The 18,906-nt window shown below is 40.5% G+C and overlaps 1 protein-coding gene across 1 annotated transcript in view; it reads left to right on the top strand.

The window, feature by feature from the left end:
- Positions 1-18,906, top strand: part of CERS3 (ceramide synthase 3) — a 134,414-nt gene that overhangs the window by 11,040 nt on the left and 104,468 nt on the right. Inside the window, exons 2-3 of the mRNA XM_040257028.1 lie at positions 11,966-12,139; positions 17,873-17,990. Coding sequence (XP_040112962.1) covers positions 11,967-12,139; positions 17,873-17,990 — 291 coding nt within the window. The 5' untranslated portion in view covers position 11,966. The remainder of the gene's footprint in view (positions 1-11,965; positions 12,140-17,872; positions 17,991-18,906) is intronic.

Below are 18,906 nucleotides of genomic sequence, written 5' to 3'. Positions count from 1 at the left end.
GCACACTGCAGAAGAGTGTGAGAGTGTGCACTGGGGAAGAGTGTGAGTGTGCACTGAGGGAGTGCGCACTGGGTAAGGGCAGTTAGAGTGCGCACTGGGTAAGGGCAGTGAGAGTGTGCACTGGGGAAGAGTTTGGGAGTGTGCTCTGAGAGAGTGTGCACTGGGGAAGAGTGTGAGACTGTGCGCTGAGAGAGTGTCCACTGGGGAAGAGTGTGAGAGTGTGCAAGGGGAAGGGCAGTGAGAGTGTGCACTGGGGAAGAGTGTGAGAGTGTGCACTGAGAGAGTGCGCACTGGGGAAGGGCAGTGAGAGCTGCCTGCAAACACAGCTGGAGTTCCTTTGGACAATAAACCACAGGCAAAGCCATCCTCAAGTGGGGTTTCTTCTGCACACAACAGCAAATGGCGACCCTGCCTGTACTTTTCTAGGAACTAAATGTTACTGGCTCATTGTTTGAGTTAGGAAGGGGCTCTTTAAGTTAGGAGCCTAGATCACGGTGCATTGTGCAGTTTTCTTAGAGCCAAGAGAAACTTGGCCTGAAGAGAACAGCGCCAGGGAAGGGGCTTGGCTTGAGAGAGCAAGTGACCCCGTATAGATGCCAAGTGCCTTGTTGGCATTTTAAGTGTTTATTAGCTCTGCTGGAAACTTTTCCATAATGTTTACTAGCAGTGAAAAAGTATTGTCTTAGTAGAAAGTGATAGCTGGCTCATGGAGACATTAACCTATGCTTTGGAATGAGTGGAAGCAAAAATGCAGAAGCACATCTTCCTGAAATCTCAAGTCTACCCTTAATCTCTAAACAAACTCTATGTACAGCATCAGAAGGGGAAAATGAGAAGGCTCTTTCTTCTCATTTCAATTCCAGAGGCCTTTTGTTCAGTATAAATTGAGCTTTTGTTAATTGGTATTAGAGTAAGCACATAAAGTTTGTTAGACTTTTCCATCAAGTCAGGAAGCATTAAAGAATTAAGGTTTGGCCAGTAGGAAGAACTCTAAAGATTATAGGAATCACAGCTGTAGGAAGTAGTCACAACCCCTGGGGCTGAGATAGAGTACACAAGGAAGTAGCCCCCAAGGCTGATGTGCAGACCCTGTTGAAAGAGCATCAGTTCAGTCAGTTCAGTCGTGTCCGACTCTTTGAGACCCCATGGACTGCAGCACGCGAGGCCTCCCTGTCCATCAGCAACTCCAGGAGTTGAAAGAGCATACAGGGTTGCTAATGGAACCAGGAGAACTGGCTGGCTATGGAACCAGCCCTCAGGGAACTTGCAAGAAATTTGCTCTCTAGGGTGCTGTCAATTGGGGAGTGTTTCTTTGGAGATATTTGGCCACAAAACTCCTCAGGAAGGCGCTGGTGGGTTCTGCTGGCTGCTGGGGGCTCCTGGAGCCTTCACTGGAAGCACACCAGAGCCAAAAACAAAACTCTCTGCTCCTGCAGTGTCTCTCCACCACTCCATACTGGGCCAGCTGGCAAAAGGAAATAGGTAAAGGGACTGAAGGGACCTGAATCATTTCACAGAGCAGGCAAGCAGCATCAAAATTCAGTGACTTACATGAGATAGAAGTTTGTTTCTCTTGCACATAACAGTCCAGATATGGGTAGACTGGGGCTAATGTGCTGATCGGCTTCAAAGGTTGCTCCAGGTCTGTCATCCCCACTTCCAACTGTTGGGCAGGAGAGAAACCAGGGCATGCAGCTTGGTCTTTGGGAAGATTACCCAAATCAGTTCTGTTCCTGTGTCGCTGGCTGAGACATAGTCATGCATGGCCACATCTAGCCATGCTAAAGGGAGGTTGGGAAAAATGTCTTGCATGGCCAGGGCAGCCACGTGTCCAGGTTGAACTTGGGGGTTAGGGTAGGGATCTGTAACTAAAAGTCAGGATGAATGGATACCTAGGACACCTGATACCCCTCAATGGCGTCTTCAAGGTGATACCATATTTTTGCTACAGATCCTCAGAAATTTTCCTTTTAGTCTCTAAATCTATTCTGAATTTCTTCAAGGCTTTAAATTGATATAACTGTAAAATTCAATATGACAGAATTAAAATTGTTTTTTTCTTGTTGTAAGTTAATTCTTTACCTAAAGTATAGGACTTTTTCCCCCTTCTCTTCAGTTTTGTAAAGCTATAAGCCCAAGTATTTATTAACTTTTTATGCACTAAGTTAGTCATAATATCCTTCACAGTTAAGTTGCTCTGTCCTTTGCATTGTCCTATCCATTTGAAAAAGCACAACTTAAAATGCTTTTGGAATTGGAATTTACAGTTGGCACAGTTCATAGGAAGCAACTAGGTGGTCATATTTTTCTTTCTATTTTATCTTAAAGGCATAAACCAGTTGTTTTGACTGAGTTAGTTCCAAAGGAAAAAAAAAATAGACTGAAGGTAAATAAACATGTTTGCCTGACCTCCTGCACCAAATTTTAAAAGTTGTTTTGCAACTAATAAAAATGAAGTTGTATGTAGTTAAACTAGATATCATTTTTGATCATAGTATAAACCCTCCATTGGTTCATTCAGCAGACACTTATGTAGTGTCTGCTGTGTGGCAAGCTCTGGGTATACAGCAGTGAATGAACTGGGCAAGCTCTTCTGGAGCTGACTTTTCTTCACCAGAAAACCCTGGTCCCACTTAATCCAGCTGGTCACCCAGTCTCAAAAACTCTCACCAATTTTCATATCCTCCAACCATAATAATACTCAAAGACCAAGAAAATTGATTCAAGAGTGTCTCTCTTTCACTTGCATTGCTCAGGAATTTACTTCAGTTAAACTTATTTTCTTAACTTCCCATGTCTCATCACCATCCTCTATCTGAGCAATATTTTCTGTTCTGTAGAGACACTTTCTTTCATTCCCCTCGTATCCAAGAGATATGTTCTGTAGAGCTATCTTCTCAACTAATGTGGTATTTATAGTTGGGATTGGATTGATAGATATCAGAAGCTGTCCAAAACCTCAGCCTGATTTAGAGTTCTTACCTCAGCAATAGTTAGAGTAACACATTTTTTCAGAACTTTACAAAAATGTTGCTTCAAATAGTGATAAACTTGTAACCCAGATGATTTTATTTCTTCAAGTCCTAAGGTCAGATTTAATAGTGTGTGTCTAAGAAAGTGGCTCAGCAGGCTTCTTTCACCCTGCTGGGTTCTGTATCCATGAGGTCAGAAAATAATGAGTCATAAAAACCTACATGCATTAGATGGTTTTCCTACAAACTACTGACAGCTGGAGTTGAAAATGGGTTTAAAATTTCCACAGTATTAGTGGGAAAACACAGCTGGGTTAAGATGCCACCTCCATTACTTCCCCAAAGTAAAAAGAAATAACTTCAGGTACTTTTCTTGCAAATATTTCCTATTTTAAAAAATAGCTCCAGATTTTTTATATAGGTAAAAATTGAAGTTCCTTCAGATATTCTTTTTATGTAAATAGGAATTTCAGTACTTAGAGAATGTACAAAGGATGGGGGAAATGGAGTTTGAGTAGCTGATGAGAAAAAAAGGGACTGAGAATGGCCAAGGAGTAAATGAACAAACGTTTGCTTCCCAGAAGACTCTAAGCAGAGACTGAAGAGTTGTCAATACTCTTGGCAATTTTCAGTTGCCAGAAAAACCTAGATTTCAGCCAAATTAATAAAGACGAGAAGTGGGCTGCGTTTGATATGGTATTTAGTGAGCTTCTCAGAGTGTTCAAAAGTGAGTGAGTCATGGGTAGGGTCCCAGAAGCACTGTTACAAATGCTTAGGACTTTTTTTAAGCAGTAACTTGTCCAGTTAGGACTTTTTTTAAGCAGTAACTTGTCTGGTTTTAAAAACACAGGGATCTTTCCATCTCATTTTGTTTCCATCTAAGGATTGTTTAAATAATATGATACTTAGTTAACACAGTATCAGGTACCATTCCACTCTGTGTAGATAATATTTGTCATTCACCAAACTTTTTAAGGCTGGCTTAGGGAGGCCAGTAGCCTGTGTTACGCTGAACAACCAAAAAACGTTTAAGTAATGACTGAGCGCAACTGTCAACTTAAAAATATAGTATGCAGAACAGGAACAAAAATGGGAGAGAAAGAAAGGAAAGGGGACCAGTGAGTGTCTGTTGTGGGCAAGAGAGATTGGTGGCTAACCAGAGGGAGAAATTGACAGATGCTACAAGCCACAGTATTCTTGCCTTGAGAACCCCATGAACAGTATGAAAAGGCAAAATGATAGGATACCAAAAAAGGAACTCCCCAGGTCATTAGGTGCCCAATATGCTACTGGAGATCAGTAGAGAAATAACTCCAGAAAGAATGAAGGGATGGAGCCAAAGCAAAAACAATACCCAGATGTGGATGTGACTGGTGATAGAAGCAAGATCCGATGCTGTAAAGAGCAATATTGCATAGGAACATGGAATGTCAGGTCCATGAATCAAGGCAAATTGGAAGTGGTCAAACAGGAGATGGCAAGGGTGAACATTGACATTCTAGGAATCAGCGAACTAAAATGGACTGGAAAGGGTGAATTTAACTCAGATGACCATTATATCTACTACTGCGGGCAGGAATCCCTCAGAAGAAATGGAGTAGCCATCATGGTCAACAGAAGAGTCCGAAATGCAGTACTTGGATGCAATCTCAAAAACGACAGAATGATTTCTGGTCATCTCCAAGGCAAACCATTCAATATCACAGCTATCCAAGTCTATGCCCCAACCAGTAACACTGAAGAAACTGAAGTTGAACGGTTTTATGAAGACCTACAAGACCTTTTAGCACTAACACCCAAAAAAGATGTCCTTTTCATTATAGGGGACTGGAATGCAAAAGTAGGAAGTCAAGAAACACCTGGAGTAACAGGCAAATTTGGCCTTGGAATGCGGAATGAAGCAGGGCAAAGACTAATAGAGTTTTGCCAAGAGAACGCACTGGTCATAGCAAACACCCTCTTCCAACAACACAAGAGAAGACTCTACACATGGACATCACCAGATGGTCAACACTGAAATCAGATTGATTCTATTCTTTGCAGCCAAAGATGGAGAAGCTCTATACAGTCAACAAAAATAAGACCAGGAGCTAACTGTGGCTCAGATCATGAACTCCTTATTACCAAATTCAGACTCAAATTGAAGAAAGTAGGGAAAACCGCTAGACCATTCAGGTATGACCTAAATCAAATCCCTTATGACTATACAGTGGAAGTGAAATAGATTTAAGGGCCTAGATCTGATAGATAGAGTGCCTGATGAACTATGGAATGAGGTTGGTGACACTGTACAGGAGACAGGGATGAAGACCATCCCCATGGAAAAGAAATGCAAAAAAGCAAAATGGCTGTCTGGGGAGGCCTTACAAATAGCTGTGAAAAGAAGAGAGGTGAAAAGCAAAGGAGAAAAGGAAAGATATAAGCATCTGAATGCAGAGTTCCAAAGAATAGCAAGAAGAGATAAGAAAGCCTTCTTCAGTGATCAATGGAAAGAAATAGAGGAAAAGGAAAATGCTAGGTGTATCAGTCATCACTCTTGATTATAAGCAGTGGAAGCCACCTGTTTCTTATTACCTTAAAAAAAAAGACTTCACTGAAAGTGACTCACAGCACCAAAAAAAGGTGGTAGGTCAAACCTGGACCACAGTAGAAACCAAGAGACCACAGCAATCTGGAAGGGCAGGAAGCTGAGAGATGACAGCTGTCTTCTCAGCAGCAGCAGCTGGGTAGAATGCCGTCTGCTGCTACACTCCTGCTTGTCCCTGTCTGTTCCAGATTCAAAGTCCGGGGTAAAGCATCCATTTGGCCAAGCTGAGGCCATCTCAGGCCAACAGCCAGCAGATGGAGAATTGTCCACCTTGACTTTCACAGAGGAAAAGGCATGGCACCAGATCCACACACAGTAGTGACTTCCCTGCTGTCATGAGGGCTGGGTGCCCTGCTCCCTCCAGAATGGCACGTCCTGTACACTAGAGTCAGGGAAGGCTGACTGTGAAGGATGCCCGCAGTCCTGGAACAGGCCTGTGGCCCTAAGACAGCCGCTGAGAAGCTAAGAGAACATGACCTGCTTCCTGCTGCTAGACTGAAATGGCAGGAAGGAGGAGGAAAGTGCTTGTTGCAGTTTAGCCCCAGATCGCATCTCGAGAGCAGGCATGGTAGAGGGGCTGGCTGGAGGAACAGCCTGGATGAGTAAAGCCACTGCCCAGAGCTGGAATGTTGGCTTGTGGGCATCTATTGAACAGTCTGTACCAAGGGCTGTCATCTGGGAGAACCACTTCTCCTTAGAGGAGTTAGTTGATTTTTGCTTTTTAAAGCATGAACTTTTTTCCTTCCCGAAAGCCATTAACTTTAAAATCATGCTGAAGTCTGAATCTGCATATAGTCTTTCCTTCATTTACTTCTGTTTCTGAGTTCGTAGACACAATTTTTTTTTGTTTGTTTGTTTTGTTTTGGCTGCACTGTGCGGCTTGAGGGATCTTAGTTCCCTGACCAGGGATTAAACGTGCATCCTTGGCAATGAAAGGTCAGAGCTCTAACCACTGTACTGCCAGGGAAGTCCCCTTGGACACAATCATGACTCAGGTGAATTTGGGAGATAACTGTTAAACCCCTTAAATGAGAAGATCGAGGCTTTAATGTGAAGTTCAGACTGAGCCATGGATTAAAAGACGTAAAGGTTTAAAGGGAGTGAAGCTTAGAAGAAGAGTTTTTAACATTTTTTTTCTTTAGATGTAACTCACATACCATACAATTCGTTCATTTAAAGTGTGAAGTTTAATGTTTTTTAGTATATTCACAGTTATGCAATCAACACCACACCCAACTTGTGAACAGTTTCATCACTCCAAAGAAACTCTGTACCCATTAGCAGTCACTCCCCATTTCCCCCGACACCCATTTGTACACCCCAAGAAACTACTAACCTGTTCCCGTACATTTGCCTATTCTGAACATTTCACATGAATAGAATCGTACAATATATGCCTTTTGTGCCTGGCTCCTTTCATTGAGCATGTTTTCAAAAGCCATGCATGTATGTAGTAGCATTATTGTTGTTGTTCATTCTCTAAGTCATGTCAGATTCTTTGCAATCCCATGGACTGTGGCACGCCAGGCTTCCCTGTCCTTCACTGTCTCCTGGAGTTTGCTCAAACTCATGTCCATTGAGTCATGATGCCATCCAACTGTCTTTTTGTCTGCCGCCCCCTTCTCCTCTTGCCCTCAGTGTTTCCCAGCATCAGGGTCTTTTCTAACGAGTCAGCTCTTTGCATCAGGTAGCCAAAGTGTTGGAGCTTCAGCTTTAGCATCTGTCCTTCCAGTGAATATTCAGGACTGATTTCCTTGAGGATTGACTGGTTTGATCTCCTTGCTGTCCAAGGGGTCCTCAAGAGTCTTCTGCAGCACCACAGTTCAAAAGCATCGGTTCCTTGGTGCTCAGCCTTCTTTATGGCCCAATTCTCACATCCATGTATGACTATTGGAAAAACCATAGCTTTGACTAGACGGACCTTTGTTGGCAAAGTAATGTCTCTGATTTTTAGTGCAGTGTGTAAATTTGTCATAGCTTTTCTTCCAAGAAGCAAGCGTGTTTTAATTTCATGGCTGCAATCACCATCTGCAGTGATTTTGGAGCCCAAGAAAATAAAATCTGTCACTGCTTCCACTTTTTCCCCATCTATGTGCCATGAAGTGATGGAACCGGATGCCATGATCTTAGTTTTTTTCATGTTGAGTTTCAAACCAGCTTTTTCACTCTCTTCTTTCACCCTTATCAAGAGGCTCTTTAGTTTCTCTTCACTTTCTGCCATATTCTAAATACATGTCCCTTATCAGATCTATGATTTTCAAATATTTCCTCCACTCTACAGATTTTCTTTTAACTTTCTTGATGGTATCCATTGAGAACCAAAAAGTTTGTTTGAAAACCAAAATTTCAATGAGGCCAAATTTATCTGTTTTTTTTTTTTTTAATTTTTGTGCTTTGGGTGTCATAAGCAAGAAAGCTTTGCTTAACCCAAGGTCATGAAGATTTACTCCGACACAAAGAGTGTTATTATTTTAGCCCTTATATTTAGGTCTGTGCTTCCATTTTGAGTTAATTTCTGTGTATTCTGTGGAGAAGAGATTCTTGACTCTTTTGAAGCAGCAATAATTGATATTTGGTGGCAGTACATGGAAAAATAGTAAATAATGTAGTTTTTTCTCAGTTTGAGCTACATTTTCCAGGGGATCATTTGCAACTCTGAGTTCTTTCTCTCTCCCTTTATATGGTGGTTTTTTTTTTTTTTTTTTTTGGTTGTTGGGTATTAAAGTTACTAGGCTTTCAACAAATCTCATTTTATTACTTGCATATTATTTAGCATGGAAGCTCCTATATAACCATTGAAAGCTATTTTTTAGTTACGTTTCACACTGGAAAATTGGAAAAGGAAATGGCAACCCACTCCCATGTTCTTGCCTGGAGAATCCCAGGGACGGGGGAGCCTGATGGGCTGCCGTCTATGGGGTCGCACAGAGTTGGACACGACTAAAGGGACTTAGCAGCAGCGGCACACTGGACAAAATAATCTGTACTGCCTGAAGATGCATTTTAGGAGTGAGCAAACTATTTTGTATAAAGATTGTTATAATAATACCAAAACAAACTTACTGCCACTGCTATTTGTTTCCTGAGTCATACTTTATTAAATTTGGAGCCAATAATGTAATGAACATGCTGAGGCAAACTTTTAGGAAGAAATAGATTTGCCTTTGCAGGAGTAGCTCATTCTGATGCAATGAAGGACACAGGCCTGGAGCAAGGCTTGTCTTTGATGAGAGAGACTCCTGTTGCCTGCGCTCATTTCTAAGATCTGTAGGAAGTTTGAACTTTAGTTGCAGTCTGACTCAAAGACTTGTGCCTGCTCTTGTTCTGAGCTGTATCTGACTGTGCACTTCATCACAGGTTCCCCTCTTGATTCCGTCTTTGGTCAGGTATGTCAGATGGCCCAGGCAACCAGTGTGTCCAGTTCCCTGAATCCTCCATTTGCTTATGAAAGTGTGTTAATTCTTTCCTCCTAACAACTCTTTCATCAGTTCATACTGTCTCTTCCTGAGCCCAGTCCAGGTCAGTTCTCAGTTCTAAGCTCCCTAAAGTCCAGGATCATCCTTTTCCTTTCTGTAGCCCCCAAAACTGATGGAAAGTATTCAGTAAATCTTCCTTGATCATCTTTATTCCACCATATTTGCACAATTTTGTGACTGTATTAATGGTGCTTATCCTCCTTCAGGGTAGAAGTTATAGTAAAATGATTAATACACGAAAAAGAAAGCAGCCCTTCTCTCTCTCCACACAAGCCTTGAAGGTGTGGGTGTGACTGGGTTCCTGCTACTTTGAATGTGCGTGTCTCTGAGCAGTGGATGAGAAATGAAATAAAATAAGGAGTATCTCACCAGCGTTAATTGTTTTGTTTTGGTATGGATTTTTCTGAAGGATATTGGAGTCCACACTCTGGATTTCCTCTTCATCTGAAGTCAGAAATCTGTAATGTCAGTACTCCACTCTCAACCTCACCTCTGACAGAGTCTTCACACTCTTTCGGGTGCTTAGTCTCCTTCCCACCAGACTTGTCCTTTGGCCTCCAGCTGCTTGAATTTTCTGTTTTTCCCCTCGTTCTCACTTCTTCCTTGGCCTCTCTTTATTCTCTGCCCACTTTGGATCTCAGGTGTAATCTTGTGAACAGCATTGTTACCGGCATGTTCAGCTCCCTGATGGCACTGCTCTTTGCACCTTCCCATTTCTAACTGTATCTGCTACCTCAAACTCAGAATTGCTCTCCAGTCTTCCAGTGTCCTGAAATGTTCATCGTTTAACACTGCCAGAGAGCAGCCATGTGTGTGCCTGGCTGGGGGTGGGAGGAGGGCGGGCTCGAGGGGCTGAAACCCAGCTCTCATGTGCTGAGTAGAAGGGCTGAGTCTGCCCAGAGGGGACACCATCCTCTAGTTAGCAAAAAGACACCATGTGGGCTCACAGAGAACCTAGGTGCCCAAGCAGCCTTTCTAAAATATCTGATCATTTTATTCTTCTGCATAATTCTCTTCATTGGTTCCATTAGCTAAAGCCCAAGCTCCTTAGCATGGATTGCAGATCCTCTGTGACCAAGTCTGAACTGTCTCACCAGGCTTTTGATGACAGTCACCGTATGGTTAATTACCCAAACTGGGACACTCCTGAAAGGAAGGGGCACTGTTAGTAATTATGGCAGGACAACAAGCTGAGGCTCTGGGCACCTGTGTGTGACCAAACATTCCACACCTTGGATTCTTACAGTGTGGCTGAACCACACTGCTAGTGGTGTTCCATGGACACTGGGTTATTTATCAGTCAAGAGATTTTGATAAAGTTATTTTGACTACCCTGTAGTGAATCTGAGGACATTTTTACTTCTTTATCTGATTAACTATTGAATGATGAGGTCAAAACATCCTCAAGAGCAAAATGTCAAGATTAAAACTTTCATAGCACAAATGAGTGTTGGACACGGCTGAGCGACTTCACTTTCACTTTTCACTTTCATACATTGGAAAAGGAAATGGCAACCGACTCCAGTGTGATTGCCTTGAGAATCCCAGGGACGGGGGAGCCTGGTGGGCTGCCGTCTATGGGGTCGCACAGAGTCAGACACGACTGAAGCGACTTAGCAGCAACAGCAGCAGCAGCAGCAGCACAAATGATGAGACTGGAGCAGCTATATGTTCTATGTTTCTAGTTACTTGATCAGTGTGCTTTCTTTCCTTAGAACTTCTATTTCCTCTTTCCCATTTTCCTCCCTTTCTCTGGCTTATTTCCATTTATTGTTCAAGGCTTCCCTGGTGGCTCAGAGGGTATAGTGTCTGCCTGCAATGCGGGAGACCTGGGTTCGATCCCTGGGTCAGGGGAAGGAAATAGTAACCCACTCCAGTATTTTTGCGTGGAGAATCCCATGGATGGAGGATCCTGGCAGGCAACAGTCCACGGGTTTGCAAACAGTCAGACACGACTGAGCAACTTCACTTCACTTCACTGTTCAAGACATCTCAAGGGTCACCTGTCCCAGTGATCTTTCCCTGACATGTCCTGGCTGGGCTTAGCGCTGATTGTCATGTTCCACAGCACCTGCTGTGTGTCAGTTGTGTTCGACTCTTTGAGACCCTGTGGACTGTAGCCTGCCAGGCTTCTCTGTCCATGGGGATTCTCCAAGCAAGAATGCTGGAGTGGGTTGCCATGCCCTCCTCCAGAGGATCTTCCCAACCCAGGGATTGAACCCAGGTCTCCCGCATTGCAGGTGGATTCTTTACCATCTGAGTCACCAGGGAAGTCCACACACTCTGTTTTATTGTACCACAAACCTGTTTTATTGCACATAAAAAAAAAAAAAGTGTGTCAGTCATTCAGGCCTGCCCTGCCCACAGAATATAAGGTCCTTAGGGGAAGAACACTGGATTTTTAATCTTTGCATCCTCAGTTCCTAGCATAGGGCTTGACAAATAATGGACCTCTGTAAATATTTGTTGACGTGGAGTAATTTGAATTCTTCATTGTAATACAAAGTTAAATATACTTGTCCTTTATCTTCTAGAGAAATTCTTAGGATACCTACTTGGAGCTTTTATGGGGTTGGTCTTTGGCATATTGAAGTTGTAGAGATTATTGTTAAACTAATTTTCATATGATAGAAATATATAAGAGGAAGATACATTCTCATAATATTAATGTATGTTGTGCCAAGAGTATGAACAGTGGTGTGTTAAACTTCAGTTTGCCATGCCATGACCAAAACTGTTCTGAGAGTTTCTGCAGAATGAAACCTGTTTAATACAATGAAGAGCCATGACACCCATTAAATAACAGTACTTTGTTCTTACCCTCTGTTCAGAACTCTCTAGCTTAGGTATTTTGAGTAAAGGTGTCAGTGTTGTCTCAGTTTTAAGTATTTGTTTTATAAGTCTAACATATTCTTGTTTCATCTTTTTAGAATGTTTCAGACATTTAAAGAATGGTTTTGGTTGGAAAGATTCTGGCTTCCTCCGACAATAAAATGGTCAGATCTTGAAGATCACGATGGACTCATCTTTGTGAAGCCCTCTCATTTATATATGACCATTCCATATGCTTTTGTCTTGATAATTATCAGACATTTTTTTCAAAAGTAAGTAATGTTCGTGTGTCTTTCCTCTCCATCCCCCTTTGCCTCACCTCTAGAATAAAGAATTTTGGTAAGATCCTTAAAGAGTCTTAAGATCGTTAAAGAATCTTAATCTGTTGCTCAGAGGTCACCACTAATGGGTGCTCATGAAATCAGATGCACACTAAATGTTGTCTCGAAACTGAACAAATAAAAATCAGAAATTCTGTCTCCACAAGTACATTAGTTTCACGGTGAAGAAAACTGAGATTGAGAAAGGTTAAGGATCACAGAGCTTATTAGTGTCAATGATGGTACAAGAACTTAGCTCATCTTCCACGTACCATGTTGTCTGACAATAGACATGCGTGCCCATGTCCTTTGTCAGCAGTATTAGGAGAGCATAACTAGCAGATGCATTATCATTTTAGAATGGCTATAAAATAGCGGAAATGGCTCATTAAAGACCAAACAGTATTGTTTTATAGCATAGTTCAAAGGTTTATTGAAAATTTTAATAGCAAGCCTTCATTCCAAAGGATAAGGAAGTCAAAGAAAAAATATCAATTTGCTTTCTCAGAAAAAGTGACCTTTTCTTTTTCTTAATTTACTTTAAATAGACATTACATCCAACCTTTTTATTAACCTGTACTAGTGTCATGGTAACTGAAGATAAATGCTCATCTATAATTTTGGTAGCCGTCTCTATTTCCAAAAACTGTTATTAGCACATTAATTTTTTTTGGAGCAAAAAGAGTATTCAAATGTCAAGAGTTGGATAAACTTAAAACAGAATCCCCAATAGTTGAGTTGGTAAAGAATCTGCCTGCAGTGCAGGAGACCCTGGTTCTCCTAGATTCAGGAAATTCGATTCCTGGGTCAGGAAAATTCACTGGAGAAGGGATAGGCTACCCACTCCAGTATTCTTGGGCTTCCCTACTGGCTCAGCTGGTAAAACATCCATCTGCAATGTGGGAGACCTAGGTTCCATCTCTGGGTTGGGAAGATCCCCTGGAGAATGGAAAGGCTACCCACTCCACTATCCTGGCCTGGAGAATTTCATGGACTGCATAGTCCATGCGGTCGCAAAGAGTCGGATTCGACTGAGTGACTTGCACTTTCACTTCACTTTCACTTTCATTCAAGACAAAATCTGATAAAGATCATTTTGTCCAAGACTAACTGTGGTGCAGATCGTACATTTATAACCATTTGCATGGTTCTCATCCCAAGGGTTTGACCAACTCTGTTTCGTGGATCGTCCAAGTGGTTTCTGTACAAATAACAACTTTACTTTGGCCAGAAATGTGCTATTGATAGGGGGAGGAAAAGAAAGCCGCTTGATACCACTAAACTCTAGCTGAGAATGTTTGACAGTGTTTCCTTTTTGACAGTTAACTCCACTTTTACTCACATGTTTGGATTTGTTAAAGAATGCCTAAATTAGAATTGTGCTGCTGCACTTGTAAATTAGCAAATTACTCTGCTGTCCTGAAATATTTGCTTTTCTTGAGTAGTGTCTGTTGAGCTTTGAACTTGACATCCAGATTGTACACTTGCAGATTTTCTACTTTGGTGTGGACAGCTCCATTTTCAACATTTGATCAGACAGTGAACTAGAAAAGTGTTTTGCTTGCCAAAGCAGCGTAGCTGAGGAAGACCAGCTTGCTGTGTTCTGGTCTTGGCCTCTCCAGCAGTTATCAGGAACGAATCAAATCTTCTTTTAATCCTAAGGCCATTCTTACTTCTTCTCAAGGGCTTAAGTATAGTCTTTCCTACCTCCTTATAACTTTCAGTTCAGTCGCTCAGTCGTGTGCGACTCTTTGCGACCCCATGAATTGCAGCATACCAGGCCTCCCTGTCCATCACCAACTCCCAGAGTTCACTCAGACTCACATCCATCGCGTCCGTGATGCCATCCAGCCATCCCATCCTCGGTCGTCCCCCTCTCCTCCTGCTCCCAATCCCTCCCAGCATTAGAGTCTTTTCCAATGAGGTGGCCAAAATACTGGAGCTTCAGCTTTAGCATCATTCCTTCCAAAGAAATCCCAGGGTTGATCTCCTTCAGAACTGACTGGTTGGATCCCCTTGCAGTCCAAGGGACTCTCAAGAGTCTTCTCCAACACCACGATTGAAAAGATCAATTCTTCGGCGCTCAGCCTTCTTCACAGTCCAACTCTCACATCCATACATGACCACAGGAAAAACCATACCCTTGACTAGACGGACCTTAGTCAGCAAAGTAATGTCTCTGCTTTTGAATATACTATCTAGGTTGGTCATAACTTTTCTTCCAAGGAGTAAGCGTCTTTTAATTTCATGGCTTCAGTCACCATCTGCAATGATTTTGGAGCCCCCCAAAATAAAGGCTGACACTGTTTCCACTGTTTCCCCATCTATTTCCCATGAAGTGATGGGTCCGGATGCCATGATCTTCGTTTTCTAAATGTTGAGCTTTAAGCCAACTTTTTCACTCTCCTCTTTCACTTTCATCAAGAGGCTCCTTAGCTCCTCTTCACTTTCTGCCATGAGGGTGGTGTCATCTGCATATCTGAGGTTATTGATATTTCTCCCAGCAATCTTGATTCCAACTTGTGTTTCTTCCAGCCCAGCGTTTCTCATGATGTACTCTGCATATAAGTTAAATAAGCAAGGTGACAATATACAGCCTTGACGTATTCCTTTCCTACTTGGAACCCATCTATAAGAGATTCATATCTAGATATATTATAAGCAAACTGTTGAAAGAATTGAAAGCAAAGAGAGAGAAGCATATTATCACATAACAGTGATCTGTGATAAGATTGAGTTGATTTCTCACCAGCAACCATGGAAGCCAAAGGCAGTAGGAGGACAAATAACAAGAAAGAAAAAACTGTCAACCAAGCGAAATTATCCTTCAAAATGAGAGAAAATAAGACATTTCCAGATAAGCAAAAACTGGAAGAATTTGTTGCTAAGCAGACCTGCCCTATGAGAAATACTAAAGGGAGTCCTACTGACTGAAAGCAGAGGATGCAGACAGTAACTTGAATCCACAGGAAGAAATAAAAAGTACCAGTAAAGGACCCACATAAGAAATAAAAAGAATAAGTGCATTTTTTTGGTAATATGTTTTACTCCTATCTGATTTGAAAGACAGCTGCATAAAACAATATTCATAAATGTCTGTGATGAGAACACAATTTATAAGTACATAATTTATATGATAGTAGCAGCACAGAGAGGGGAGGTAATGGAGTTTTGTATAGTGCTTAAATTGTTTTACTATTAATCTGAATTAGAAAATTATAAATTAAGATGTTAATTGTAATCCCTAGGTAACCCCTAGATTAACCACTAAGAAGATGATTTTTTAAAGTAACTTAAAAAGAGAAAAAATTAAAAGAATACACTAGAAAATATCTGTTTAGCACAGAGAAGATAGTAATGGAAGGATAGAGAAACAAAAAAGCAGAAGCTGTATAGAAAGTAAATAGCAAACTGGCAGATATAAATCCTGTCTTATCAGTAATTAAGTGTAATTTACATTAAATGTAAATGAATTAAATACTCCAACTAAAAGACATAGATGGGAGGACTGGATAGAAAGATTAATATATGATCCAGCTATATAATTTCTGTGAGAGACTCACTTTAAGTTCAAAGACATAAATAGGTTGAAAGTGAAAGAATGAGAAAATATATATCATGCTGCTACTGCTGCTGCTTAAGTCACTTCAGTCATGTCCGACCCTGTGTGACCCCATAAACGGCAGCCCACCAGGCTCCCCCATCCCTGGGATTCTCCAGGCAAGAACACTGGAGTGGGTTGCCCTTTCCTTCTCCAAATGCGTGAAAGTGAAGTCGCTCAGTCGTGTCCAACTCTTCGCAAACCCATGGACTGCAGCCTACCAGGCTCCTCCATCCATGGGATTTTCCAGGCAAGAGTACTGGAGTGGGGTTATATCATGCTAGCAATAACCAAAAGAGAGCTGGGATGGCTATACTTTGTTGTTTAGTCACTAAGTCGTGTCCATCTCTTTGCGACTCCATGGACTGCAGCCCTCCAGGCTCCTCTGTCCTTGGCTATACTAATACCAGACAGTTTAACAGCCTTTAAATAGTTGCTGGAAACAAAGGATATTTTATACTATAAAAGAGTAAACATATCAAGCTGATATAACAATTACAAACATATATGTACCTAGCAACATAGTCCCCAAAACGTGAAGTAAACAGAATTGAAAGGAGAAATAAACAATTCAACAATAATAGTTGTAAACTTCAATACCGCATTTTCAATAATGGATAATAATAATGGATAGAACAACTAGGCAGAAAATCAACAAATAAATAGACTTGATCAATGTTATAAATGAACTAGACCTAACACACATCTATAGAGCACATCACCAATAACAGCAGAATACACATTCTTCTCACGTGCACAAGGAACATTCTCCAGAAGAGACCATGTGTTAGGCCTTAAAACTAATCTCAATAAAAGTGAGAGGATTGAAATCATACAAGGTATGTTTTCTGACCACTATTGAATGAAATTAGAAGTCCATAACAGAAGGAAATTGAGAAATTAGCAAATATATGGAAATTAAACAGTATACTTCTAATAACCTATGGGTCAGAGGAGAAATCACAGGTAAATTAGAAAATGCTATAAGATGAATGAAAAAGAAAGCACCATACCAAAACTTACGGGATTCAGCAAAAGCAGTGCTTACTAGGACATTTATAGCTATAACCACATATATTTAAAAAGAAAAAAGATCTCAAATCAGTAATCTAACCTTCTACCTTAATAAACAAGGGAAAAAAGCTAACTGAATTTATAACAAGCAGAAGTTAAAAAATAATAGAAATTAGAATATAAAATCAATAAAAGCCACTACACATGCAGTAGAATTGCTAAAATTAAAAAGACTGGCAGTACCAACTACTGGCAGAGATATGGAATAACTGGAACTCTGGCACATTATTGATGGAAATGTAAAATAGTATAGACACTTTGGAAAACATTCACTAAGTTCTTATAAAGTTAAGTGTATACTTGCCATACAACCTGTCAATCCCATTGCTAAATATTTACCCAAGAGTCATGCTATTTTTCATTAGTTAGAACTTTAAATAGGGGACATAATAATTTCTTTAAGATAATATCACCAAAGAAAATAATAACAAAACATTTATCTTAATCTTTAGTAGTCTTAAACATGAAACTAAATAGAATGGTTTATCCTGGTTTCTGGATATTACATATAAATATATTTGAGTTTACATAGAATGGATTTTAGAACTATGCAAGTACAGTTGACCCTTGAACAACAAGGGCTTGAACTGCAGGGTCCACTTGTAAGCAGATTTTTTACAGTAGTAAATACTACAGTGCTAAATCTACTGTTGGTTGAACCCATGGATGTGAAATCTTGAATAAGGAGGAACCACTTACCTAGGGGCTGACTATAAGCTATATGAGGAGGATTTTCACTGCACTGTTAGCACCCCTCATCCCCGTGTGTTTAGTCAAGTGTATTTTGTATTTTAAGTTAATGCTTGTATAAAGATCTCAAATTTTGTTCTTTGAATTTCTGTAAGGCAGATTTTGGCTTTAGGTAGTCTAATGACTCATCTTTCATTTGGAATCTAAAGTTACAGCTTGACTTTCCTGACGACATTGTGGATTCATTATCAGATTTTGAACTTGAAAAGCAAGTGTTAGTTTCTCAGCCATGTCTGACTCTTTCGTTTATTTTTTCACAGGTTTATTGCTTCACCTTTAGCAAAAACATTTGGCATTAAAGAGGAAGTTCAAAAGAAGATTATACCAAATACTGTTTTAGAGAATTTTTTCAAACATTCCACAAGGAAACCATCTCAAGTAAGTACAAATTCTTTGTTTTGGGATTTTAAAATCTCCTTTTTTAATATTTCCATCATCTGTTGCTTACCTCATCTATGCAAAAAGTTAGTTTCAGTTGAGCAGCAAATAATTTGTTTCATTTGGATTTTTTCCTCTGTTGATAAGTTATAAAGCATTCTGAGCATAATATAAAGTGACACAATAATAATATACAATATAAAAAATATATTTATAATGATATAAAGTAACATATTTAACTAGTGTTGAACACTGGCAATTTGAGTATAAAAATCAAAATTTGATTTTCAGTGGTAGGATATATACAAAGTATACCAATGAAAATGGGTCATTTTTACGGCAGAGTAGCCCATATCTGACATTTTTGATGACTGTGACACTGTCGATACACACAGCACACATTACAAAAGTGTCTGTTGGGCTGGCTTTCCTGAGCAGAACCCTTTATTTTATCCAAGGCTTCAAAATACTCAGAAATGCTCTGTGCTCCTGGCCACTCCCCAGGGATGGCATCCTTAGGAGAATCACAATTCTCTTCTCTATACAAGATGTACTTGATGAAATGTTACAGTGCACTGCATGTTTATACCACAAAAAAAGACTTTAACATAAAAGTTATGTAAAAATAGTAGTGTCCAGGAAAGTCTAGTTTCATTATACCTCACATTTAAATGAGATGAAATAAAAACTTTTCCAAAAGTGGCACACTCTCTCCGACAAATACAGATATCTTTCACTAGTAATTTTAAGTCAAAAATATGTACTAATGTGGTTTTAGGATAGATAGATTTTTAAGGTCCTGAACTTACCTGCTGAATTCACTTGCTTCTTCTATGACACTTTCTGTCACTGGTCTGGTGGGCTCCCTGCACAAATGAGCATGTTGAAATCTGACCACATAGCACCAGGCATCATG

This window comes from Oryx dammah, unplaced genomic scaffold, assembly GCF_014754425.2.
Source record: "Oryx dammah isolate SB20612 unplaced genomic scaffold, SCBI_Odam_1.1 HiC_scaffold_16, whole genome shotgun sequence".
NCBI lineage: Eukaryota > Metazoa > Chordata > Mammalia > Artiodactyla > Bovidae > Oryx > Oryx dammah.
This window is presented reverse-complemented; position numbering and strand designations above follow the sequence as displayed.